The 12,114-nt window shown below is 42.6% G+C and overlaps 1 protein-coding gene across 3 annotated transcripts in view; it reads right to left on the bottom strand.

The window, feature by feature from the left end:
- The window catches only part of LOC117355774 (enoyl-CoA delta isomerase 2, mitochondrial-like), a 128,248-nt gene that overhangs the window by 21,589 nt on the left and 94,545 nt on the right, over window positions 1-12,114 (bottom strand). For all 3 annotated transcript variants that reach the window (XM_033934794.1, XM_033934795.1, XM_033934796.1), the window contains exon 8: window positions 6,459-6,548. In XM_033934794.1, the coding sequence (XP_033790685.1) occupies window positions 6,459-6,548 (90 nt within the window). The remainder of the gene's footprint in view (window positions 1-6,458; window positions 6,549-12,114) is intronic.

Below are 12,114 nucleotides of genomic sequence, written 5' to 3'. Positions count from 1 at the left end.
GCAAGCTACCAAAATGCTTATCTATGCTATCATCATCTCTCGCTTAGATTACTGCAATTTACTTCTCTCAGGTCTCCTGCTCATCCATCTGCTCTGTCTCTAGCAGTATTCAAATCCAGACTAAAACACCCATTTTTTTGAAGCTGCTTTCAACTTTTAACTCCCAATCACTGTCAGATACATACACCCATTGCAGTGTTTTCCCCATAATTTTTTTCCAGTTTGGTGGCCTGAAAAATTAGCTGGGTGGGGAAATTTGGTGGTGGGGAAAATTAAATGTGTACTATTTTTATTAGTTAAATATTATTAATTATTTTCCAATGCTCAATATGACTTTCTTTTTTAAGGTCTGACACTTGTGCCAAAATATTTTTTTTAAATTTAAGAAGTATCCAATTCTAGAAGTGAATAATTAGATATTTGCCCTCTTTCAAATGGTATAGACATTTAAAAAAAGGGAAATACGTTAAGTCATTAGGTTCAATCCAGCCATTTATTTCTGCATGAATTTAAACTAAAAAAAAAGATAAATATAGCTCATCCAGTCTTATAAGAAACGGCTTTTCAACACCTCTAATAATGTTTTGATCACTAGATTCCTTCCTGAGGTCTCACTGAGGATATGAAATAGATGCGATCCCCACTTCCGGACCTCTTCCACATAATTTATGGAGAGGTGTTACTGAGCCTTGAAGGAGACCTGTGTGATTGCACTACAGCAAAATAAATAAAGTAGCAGGAAATGGAAATGGAAATGGAAAAAAGACCAAACAGAGGAGAACCAAAGAGTGCACAAACAACACCAGAAGGAGTGTCACCGAGTGGTTAGAAAGGCAAAAAGAGAATACGAAGAGAGACTTGCAGAGGAAGCAACAAACTTCAAGTCGTTCTTCAGATACGTCAAGGGGAAGCAACCGACGAGAGAAGAAGTGGGACCATTGGACGATGGTGACAGAAAGGGAGTAGTAAAAGAAGAGAAAGAGATAGCTGACAGGTTAAATGAGTTCTTCACGTCAGTCTTCACAATGGAAAATATAACCAACATTCCGGAACCCGAGGAGATCGTAATAAGAGACCAAGATGATAAGCTGGTCGATTTAGAAGTAAGCCAAGAGGATGTACTTAAGCAGATTGACAGACTAAAGAGCGACAAATCGCCAGGTCCGGACGGCATTCACCCAAGGGTACTCAAGGAGCTAAAAAACGAAATAGTGGAGCCATTTCGACAGATATGCAACCTATCCTTAAAAACCGGTGAGATCCCGGAGGATTGGAAAATAGCAAATGTCACGCCCATCTTCAAGAAGGGCGCAAGAGGAGACCCGGGAAACTACAGGCCGGTAAGCCTGATCTCAGTCCCGGGAAAGATGATGGAGGCACTGATCAAAGACAGCATCTGTGAGCACATCGAAAAAAATGGGCAGCTAAAACCGAGTCAACACGGCTTCTGCAAGGGTAGGTCATGCCTCACTAACTTATTGTACTTCTTTGAGGGGGTGAACAGTCAGGTGGATAAAGGGGAATCTATAGACATCATTTACCTTGACTTCCAAAAAGCCTTCGACAAGGTGCCACACGAGAGACTGCTTAAAAAGATATGGAACCACGGGGTACAAGGGGAGGTCCACCGATGGATCAAGGTCTGGCTGGCAAACAGGAAGCAGAGGGTTGGCGTAAAGGGCCACTACTCAGACTGGAAAGGGGTCCGCAGGGGTCGGTGCTGGGACCGCTCCTGTTCAATATCTACATAAACGACCTAGAGGCGGGAATCAAGTGTGAGGTCATTAAATTTGCAGATGACACCAAACTATGCAGCAGGGCTCAAACCAGGGAAGACTGCGAAGATCTTCAAAAGGATCTAACACAGCTGGAAAAGTGGGCCGAAAAATGGCAGATGAGCTTCAACGTGGGGAAATGCAAGGTCATGCACGTGGGGAAAAAGAACCCGATGTTCACATACAAAATGGGGGGAACATCACTAGGGGTCAGCAACCTGGAGAGAGACCTGGGAGTGATGGTAGATGCAACACTGAAGGCATCAGCACAATGCGCCACGGCCTCAAGGAAAGCAAACAGAATGTTGGGTATCATTAAGAAGGGTATTACAACCAGGACGAAAGAAGTCATCATGCCGCTATATCGTGCAATGGTGCGGCCGCACCTGGAGTACTGCGTCCAGTACTGGTTGCCGTACCTCAAGAAAGACATGGCGGTACTTGAGGGAGTACAAAGAAGAGCAACTAGACTGATAAAGGGAATGGAAAAACTTCCATATACCGAAAGATTGAAGCAGTTGGGACTTTTCTCCCTGGAGAAGCGAAAACTTAGAGGAGACATGATAGAAACCTTCAAGATCCTGAAGGGCATAGAAAAAGTAGACAGGGACAGATTTTTCAAATTAAGGGGCGCCACAAGTACAAGGGGGCACTCGGAGAAATTGAAAGGGGACAGGTTTAGAACAAACGCTAGGAAGTTCTTTTTCACTCAGAGGGTGGTGGATACATGGAACGCGCTTCCAGAGGCTGTTGTAGACAAGAAAACATTAAATGGTTTCAAAGAAGGTTTGGATAGATTCCTAGAAGAAAAAGGGATTGAGGGGTATAGATAGGTATAGACCATTGCTCAGGAAATGGGCCTGATGGGCCGCCGCGGGAGCGGACCGCTGAGCAGGATGGACCTAGGGTCTGCCTCAGCGGAGGCAACTTCTTATGTTCTTAAGATCATAGTGAGAACTAGGGCAAAACAGTTTAGGTAAAGATGCAGGTAATAATTAGCAATGTATTAAAAATATTTTATTTTTATTTGCTTTTAATGTAATTTGAAAGCTGCTTGATGTTAATACAACTTTAATTTAATTCTTTATAGTGGGGGGGGGACACAACACTTACGTCAACAAAAAAAGTTAGAATAGGACCATTAAATCCAGTGCTGATCATTTTTTAACAACCCCCTCCTCTATATAAGAGTTATTTTTAGTAATAATCCATGAGTCACACAACAAAGATGCAGTTAGGAAAAGGCAGCATCTTAAACACTGCAGTGAGCACTAGAACACCAACACAGGCATTGTAAAACTAAACAAGCCAGATCCTGCACAGTCAATTGATCCTGTACAGTCGATGCTAACAGAAAACCATGTCCTTTTCATACACACAGAACACAGATACATCCTCGCCCAATATGGAATAATCAAACTAAATACAAATATGTAGACAAAAGTTAAACTGAACTGCCAAGAAACCACTCTGCATACAATGCAACACCACAGAAACATTAACACATGTCCCCTAATAATGTGCAAAATATAAAGACAGTAGATATAAACTTGAAAAAAGCTGATACATAACTATCACTACTTTACAAATTAACAAATAGAAATAAAACAAATAACGAGAAATAAGAAAATACCATTTTATTGGCCTAATCCATTTTTCAATTATCGTATTTTTCGCTTCATAAGACGCACCCTAGATTTAGAGGAGGAAAACAATAAAAAAAAATTCTGAACCAAATTCTCCCTGCCAAGCTCTGCACCCAACTCCACACTCCTTGCCAGGCTCTGCACCCTGTCCCCCTCCCTGCCAGACTCTGTACCCTGTCCCCCCTCTGGTGGTCTAGTGGTAGGTTGGAACAGGGCAGGCAGGCCGGCCGGCCTAGTGACAGGCAGGCAGGGCCCCCACTCAAGGTAGGCATCCCCCCTGGTACTTTTTAAAAATTGCTGCCGTCCAGCAATGTATCCTGCATTGCTGCCCTTCCCTCTGCTGGGCATGATGGACCACTGGTCTGACCCAGCAGGGGCAATTCTTATGTTCTTATGACTTAGGCTGTTGGAGCGAGAAGTAGTGGTGGTGGTGGGGGTTTGGGTATTCAATCCATAAGACGCACCCTTATTTCCACCTACTTTTTTTTTTTGGGGGGGGGGGAAGTGCATCTTATGGAGCGAAAAATACGGTAGCTTTCAAAAGCAAAATCTTTCTTCAAGACAGTATACTGCTGTTATGGTATCCTGTCCTGACCTGAGGAAAGGGGTTTAGTCCAAAAAAATTACCTTATATCCATTTTCTATTTTTAGATTTTTATCAATACAGTTACAACGCTGCTTGATTCTATGTAAAGCAATTAAAAAAATTTATTTCTACCTTTTGTCGTTTCTAATCTAATCTAATCTAAATCTTGGGTTTATATACCGCATCATCTCCGCAGATGGAGCTCGACACGGTTTACATGGTTAGGGAAGGAACGGAACTCCAGTGGAATTATATAAGTATGAGAGAAGAGAGGTTGGTGTGAGAGTGCCAGGAGCGGGACGGGGTTACGTTCTGGAGAAGAGCCAGGTCTTCAGATGCTTACGGAATGGTAGAAGGGGGCTCAAATTGCGGAGAGGGGAAGGGAGACTGTTCCAGAGCTGAGTGATTCTGAAAGGGAGGGAAGAGCCAAGTTTACCAACAAGGGAGATGCCTTTTAAGGAGGGGTAGGATAGTTTTAATTTTTGAGTGGATCTAGTGGAGGTTGGATTTGAGGAATTCCAGGATAGAGGGATAAAAGGAGGAAGGATACCGTGGAGGATCTTGAAGGTTAGGCAGGCACATTTAAAGTAGACCCTGGAAATAACGGGAAGCCAGTGGAGTTTGGATAGGAGCGGTGTGACATGGTCAAATTTACTTTTTTTCTTTAATCATTTACTTTAATCATCTTCTCTACACTCTCCTTCTATTCAGTGTTTGCCCTCTCTCCCTTCCATGCAACATCTGCCCTCTCTCTTTGCCCCTTCCACCCAGCCTCTGCCCTCTCTCTCTAACCCTTCCATCTACTGTCCACCCTCTCTCTGCCCCTTCCATCCATATGGCATCTCTCCTCTTTCTTTGTCCCTTCAATAAACTGTATATCCTGTGCCGTTTCTCTCCTTTGTACATGATTCATTTCAGCTTCCCCCTCTCCATTTTTTTGTCTCCACCTTCTCCCCTGTGCTCTGGCATCTCTCTTCTCCTTTCCTTCCTTTCTTCCCACTCCAACCCATGGCCTGGCATATCTCTCACCCTCCTATGTCTCCCTCTCTCTCCTTGCTCTGGCACCTCTCCTTTCTTTCCCTCTGGTCTGGCATTTGTCTCCTTAGTTTTCCTTCCCTCCCTCCCATGACCTGGCAACTCTCCCCTCTCCTTCCATCCCCCCCTCCATTATCTGGCATCTCCACTCCTTCCTTTCTCTCCCTCCTTTCTTCCTTTCCCCTGGTCTGGCATCTGTCTCCTTCCCCCTATGCCCTGACATCTATCCCTCCCCCTCCATGGCCTAGTATCTCCTTTCCTTTCCCTCCATCCCATAGTCTTGGCATCTCTCTTTCCTCTCCTCTCCCTTCCCTGGTCTTTCTCCCTCCTAAATTGGGTGCAGCGGCAGCAGCATTTCTCTCGCCCCCTCCCCAGCAGATTCACTACAGGCTAAGGCGGGAGATATGTCAGCAATGTAGGAAAACTTATAACTATTTCTCAGACCTGCTTTATTCCTCTTAGGCACCTTCTCCCTCCTTTTCTTGAGCCAGCAGGAGTTACTTAAGCACACAGCTGCTAGCTTCCGTCTCTCCTCTTTCTGATTGGTTCTCCTGCACAAAGTGAAAACCAATTATAGAAACACATCAGTCTGTCTTGCGTGATCAGCAGCAGAACGAAAGCAAACACGACATCGGGGTTCTCCCTGTTTTGCGCATTCGGTTGTAATGAGCCTGCAGCCCCTGCCTCCAACTGCGACCGTAAAAACCAATAGTAGGAAAAATATTTTTTTTAAAAAAAAGGCAGGCTGAGATGGAATCGCGACTGAGATGACAGCCGGGCACTCACCTAAATTAGCTGGGCGGACCAGGCAGGAGTGCGAAAAGCTTGCACATGCCTTGTGTGCCGCTCTGCCGCAAGAGATGAGGAGGCAGCCATCCAGCAAGGGAGGGGCAGGAGCGTGGAAAGTTCCTGCCGATACAGCACTGGATTGCCAGAATTTTTAAAAAAAGATACCTGCCTGCCTGCCACTAGGCCTGCCTGCTCTGTCCCAGCCTACCACTAGACCACCAGATGGGGGACAGGGCACAGGGCTGGGCGGTGGGACAGAGTACACCATTTAATTCAGAAATTTTTTTTCTTGGTTTTTCTTCCTCTACAGGTGCATCTTAAAGAGCGAAAAATATGGTATTTAATTTCTACATATTTCAACTGTGATTTGATGTAAGACAGACTCATGTTAAGCAATTTTTGACGATAGCTTTAGATTTAGCAATGCTAGATTCAGAATGAAGCACTGCATAATTTGATCACTAGTAGTTCATAAAGTATACAAAAAATAAAATCTACCCCTACTGACATGCCCTACTGCTGTAAACGATAAGGGTTATGCATGCTCACAACTTTCCACTACAGGCAGTCCCTGAGTTACAGACACCCAATTTAAGTACGACTCAAACTTAAGAACGTGATTCTTACCTTGGCAAAGCCCATTATTCTAGGGAATATCAAAGAGGAACATCCTTCTGGACTCTGAGCCAATAGGCTAAAAGGAGTGTGGAAGGTGGCCTGTATTTAAGACAATAATGTAGAAAAGATTATGTTTAGAAATATAAAATCTAAGATTCTTGATCTGAATCCTCTTTGTATATGGAAGACAGACTTTTTATCCATTAACAACCCTTAGAGTAATACATATTGCAGTAATTCTCAAACGTAATAATCCATCATGAATGTCATTCAAGGTGGATTATTATCTGGGCATGTACTTTTTAATATCTGATGTGGATAACTATAGATTTTTTTGTGTCTGATCTAAATAAATGCCTGCATCAGAACATCTTTTCCACAGTATTCTCATTTTTGTTTTTGGACCCAGGATAGTTTCCCTATACAAGTGTTGATGGTTATATGTGAAAATGCTGATCTTCACCATATGTAACATCTCGTAATACACATTATTTCTTATTTCTTGAACATCTATTAACTATGGAATAGTTAGTGTACCCTTCCTAATCTAAAAGGACAAAAAACATTCAATAGACAGTCTGCTCCACGTTTTTACAAAATCTGTCAGCTCAAGCACAAGACAAGTTTGTGAAAAAAAATATGTTTTAGCTGCTATCCCAGACAAATATATGTATAAACACTGCCAAAAAAGGAAAGAAGTTCCCAAATGCCTTTCTCGTCTTGTATAAATCATACATAGAAACATGATGGCAGATAGAATACTGGTCACAATACGAATTGCAATCAGAGATAGAAGAAGGAATCGATTTCTGGGATCACTGGATGACAACCAGCACATCCATTTTAGATAAAATCGCTCCTATACGTAATAGCAAAAGCAATTGAAATAAATATAACAAGTGGTTTGACACCGAACTTCTAAAAATGAAACAATTAGCTAGACGACTAGAAAGAACTTGGAAAAAAACAAGAGAACTAACAGACCGTAACAAATGGAGAGCTAACATAAAAATCTACAAACAAATGATAAGACAAACGTAAAGCATTCTACTCAATTAAAATCAACTCATCTTGTAATGGTTCACAAGGAATCAATACAAAAGAGCTATTCAACCTGATCACAAATTTATTTGACACCGCTCGTTACACCTCATCCACACACAACACTAAGTTACCCTCTGCAAATGACTTAGCACTGTACTTCGATTCAAAAATTTAAAACCTTAGAATCCAGTGTTCAATAAACGACCCTAGTGATCATCAAATAGCTATCACCCAAGGAAATGATATACCGGCAGACATGATCTGGAGCTCCTTTCAAGATTTAGAATGGAATAATTACACCCGACTATATAACAAATACTCTAAATCCTATTGCGTTCTGGACTCATGCCCCCCAGAAATCATGAAAGCGGCACCGTTAGAATTTAAACTATCGCTGATGCAATACTTGGCTCACAACCTAAAAACTGGAAAGTTTCTCTCTAATAATGGTCACATAATAATAACCCCAATTCTAAAAAATCAAAAAGAATCTTCAGCCCTTATATCCAACTACAGACCGGTAGCATCCATTCCGTTTATTGTAAAAATTATGGAGGGATTGGTACACATCCAACTGATGGATTATCTTGATCAGTTCTCTCTCCTACATGAAACTCAATCCGGTTTTAGACCGTTATTCAGTACTGAGACAGTAATTGCGGCTATCTTAGACAATCTGCGCCTACTGTTTAGTAAGGGCCTTAATGCCCTGGTTATGCAATTCGATATGAGTTCTGCCTTTGATCTAGTAGACCACGAGAAACTGCTGCAATGCCTAGACGCCATTGGTATCAGGGATGAGGTGCTGAACTGGTTCCGTGGTTTCCTTAGATCCCGCACTTATCAGGTACGTTTTAATTATGAGCTTTCAGACATCTGGAGCAATCCATCCGGTGTGCCACAAGAGTCTCCACTATCTCCATTGCTCTTTAACATCTATATGTCCTCACTGGGCACGCAGCTAACCCAGCTGGGGATAAAACTATTTAGTTATGCAGATGACTTTACGATTATCATCCCATTCGCTAATTCTGTCTCTGAAACTATTCCCAAAGCTTCAGAAGCCATAAACGTGATGGAGCACTGGATGACAAACTTTAGGCTCAAACTTAATTCAGAAAAGACAACTTTCTTCGTTGCTTCGCCACATCCGCTTGACACCAAATCACCACTTTGCATCAATAAACTTAGTTACCCTATCCAGCCCACCATAAAGATACTAGGAGTAACTTTGGATCAATGCCTAACCATGAAAGACCAGGTAGACTCCTTAATCAGAAAGGGATTCTTTACTCTCTGGAAGCTCAGATCCATTAAAGCTTATTTCGATACATCGGCATTCAGAACCCTAATCCAATCCCTCGTACTAAGTCTACTTGACTACTGTAACATCGCCTATTTAGCAATTTACCAAAAGAATATGCAATGTTTACAATTGATGCAAAATGCAGCAGTCAGACTGATCTTTGGGCTAAAGAAATTTGACCATGTGACACCCTACTACCGGCAGCTGCATTGGCTGCCAATGGAGGCACGCGTAAAGTTTAAATTTGCCTGCTTCTGCTTCAAAGCACTACATGGACCTGCCCCTAAATACATAACTGACCTTTTCTTCTTCTCAGCCAACAGACTCAAGAGAAGTTCACATTCCAATTTCATTTCCCCCTCAGTTAGAGGTTGTAAACTGAAAAAACACCATGAACACCTTCTCTCACACCAAGCAGCATCATGGGATAAAGACCTAGAACAATTGCTTTCGCCTACTACTTATGAGGAATTTAGGAAACGTCTAAAAACACACTTGTTCATAAAGCATCTAGACAACTGATCTCTTTTCTCTCCCCTCTATAGTGATTAACTTATCCTATTGATCACTCTCTCCTCAACAATGAATTTCCTGTCCTATTAATTCTCTTTCTTCCTCCCCTCTTAAAGTCAATCAATTTGTTACCTTTGCTTAATCTTCTGTAAACCGCATAGAACTTCATGGTATTGCTGTATATAAGCTGTTATTATTATTATTATTATAAAGGCCAAATGGCCCAGCCAGTCTGCCCATCTGCAGGAACCATTATCTCTTTCTGTCTCTAAGTGATCCCACGTGCCTATCCCAGGCTTTCTTGAATTCAGACACAGTCTCTGTCTCCACCACTTCTACCAGGAGACTATTCCACATATTTACCACCCTTTCTGTAAAAAAGTATTTCCTTAGATTACTCTGAAGCCTATCACCTCTTAACTTCATCCTATGCCCTCTCATTCTACAGCTTCCTTTCATCATTTACATCACGTAGGTATTTACACACCTCTATCATATCGCCTCTCTCCTACCAATCTTTCATTGCATAATTGATTACCAAACTAAAATGGTGGGGGCATTTTGACATGACTTAAAGAACATTTTGAATCAGAACTATTGCCTCCTAATTCTGCTGAGCAGATGGACGGCAAGGATAGAATTCCTAGATGCTCAAGACCCCAAAATTGTATTTTTTAATATCTGAAGTAATAGAACTAGAATGGGTAATACACTTGGACTAGGGTGGGTGAGGGAGATGGCCTTGGATAAATTCCTTGGAGTTAGCTACTAGAAATTTCTCATCAGTACCAGAAGCTGCTTTGCTGTTCAATAAAATGTTTTGTTCCTTCCTACAGCTCAAATAGTTGCACCTTGAGAAAGTCTGAGAAGCGATGGGGAAATGGATATAAACAATGGGGGAAAGGATATAGTAACATAGTAACATAGTAGATGACGGCAGATAAAGACCCGAATGGTCCATCCAGTCTGCCCAACCTGATTCAATTTAAAATTTTTTTTTTTTTTTTTTTCTTCTTAGCTATTTCTGGGCGAGAATCCAAAGCTTTACCCGGTACTGTGCTTGGGTTCCAACTGCCGAAATCTCTGTTAAGACTTACTCCAGCCCATCTACACCCTCCCAGCCATTGAAGCCCTCCCCTGCCCATCCTCCTCCAAACGGCCATACACAGACACAGACCGTACAAGTCTGCCCAGTAACTGGCCTAGTTCAATCTTTAATATTATTTTCTGATTCTAAATCTTCTGTGTTCATCCCACGCTTCTTTGAACTCAGTCACAGTTTTACTCTCCACCACCTCTCTCGGGAGCGCATTCCAGGCATCCACCACCCTCTCCGTAAAGTAGAATTTCCTAACATTGCCCCTGAATCTACCACCCCTCAACCTCAAATTATGTCCTCTGGTTTTACCATTTTCCTTTCTCTGGAAAAGATTTTGTTCTACGTTAATACCCTTTAAGTATTTGAACGTCTGAATCATATCTCCCCTGTCTCTCCTTTCCTCTAGGGTATACATATTCAGGGCTTCCAGTCTCTCCTCATATGTCTTCTGGTGCAAGCCTCCTATCATTTTCGTCGCCCTCCTCTGGACCGCCTCAAGTCTTCTTACGTCTTTCGCCAGATACGGTCTCCAAAACTGAACACAATACTCCAAGTGGGGCCTCACCAATGACCTGTACAGGGGCATCAACACCTTCTTTCTTCTACTGACTACGCCTCTCTTTATACAGCCCAGAATCCTTCTGGCAGCAGCCACTGCCTTGTCACACTGTTTTTTCGCCTTTAGATCTTCGGACACTATCACCCCAAGGTCCCTCTCCCCGTCCGTGCATATCAGCTTCTCTCCTCCCAGCATATACGGTTCCTTCCTATTATTAATCCCCAAATGCATTACTCTGCATTTCTTTGCATTGAATTTTAGTTGCCAGGCATTAGACCATTCCTCTAACTTTTGCAGATCCTTTTTCATATTTTCCACTCCCTCTTCGGTGTCTACTCTGTTACAAATCTTGGTATCATCTGCAAAAAGGCACACTTTTCCTTCTAACCCTTCAGCAATGTCACTTACATACATATTGAACAGGATTGGCCCCAGCACCGAACCCTGAGGGACTCCACTAGTCACCTTTCCTTCCTTCGAGCGACTTCCATTAACCACCACCCTCTGGCGTCTGTCCGACAGCCAGTTTCTGACCCAGTTCACCACTTTGGGTCCTAACTTCAGCCCTTCAAGTTTGTTCAACAGCCTCCTATGAGGAACTGTATCAAAGGCTTTGCTGAAATCCAAATAAATTACATCTAGCATATGTCCTCGATCCAGCTCTCTGGTCACCCAATCAAAAAATTCAATCAGGTTCGTTTGGCACGATTTACCTTTTGTAAAGCCATGTTGCCTCGGATCCTGTAACCCATTAGATTCAAGGAAATACACTATACTTTCTTTCAGCAACACTTCCATTATTTTTCCAACAACTGAAGTGAGGCTCACCGGCCTGTAGTTTCCTGCTTCATCCCTGTGACCACTTTTATGAATAGGGACCACATCCGCTCTCCTCCAATCCCCAGGAATCACTCCCGTCTCCAGAGATTTGTTGAACAAGTCTTTAATAGGACTCGCCAGAACCTCTCTGAGTTCCCTTAGTATCCTGGGATGGATCCCGTCTGGTCCCATCGCTTTGTCCACCTTCAGTTTTTCAAGTTGCTCATAAACACCCTCCTCCGTGAACGGCGCAGAATCTACTCCATTTTCTCGTGTAACTTTGCCGGACAATCTCGGTCCTTCTCCAGGATTTTCTTCTGTGAAC

This window comes from Geotrypetes seraphini, chromosome 2, assembly GCF_902459505.1.
Source record: "Geotrypetes seraphini chromosome 2, aGeoSer1.1, whole genome shotgun sequence".
NCBI lineage: Eukaryota > Metazoa > Chordata > Amphibia > Gymnophiona > Dermophiidae > Geotrypetes > Geotrypetes seraphini.
This window is presented reverse-complemented; position numbering and strand designations above follow the sequence as displayed.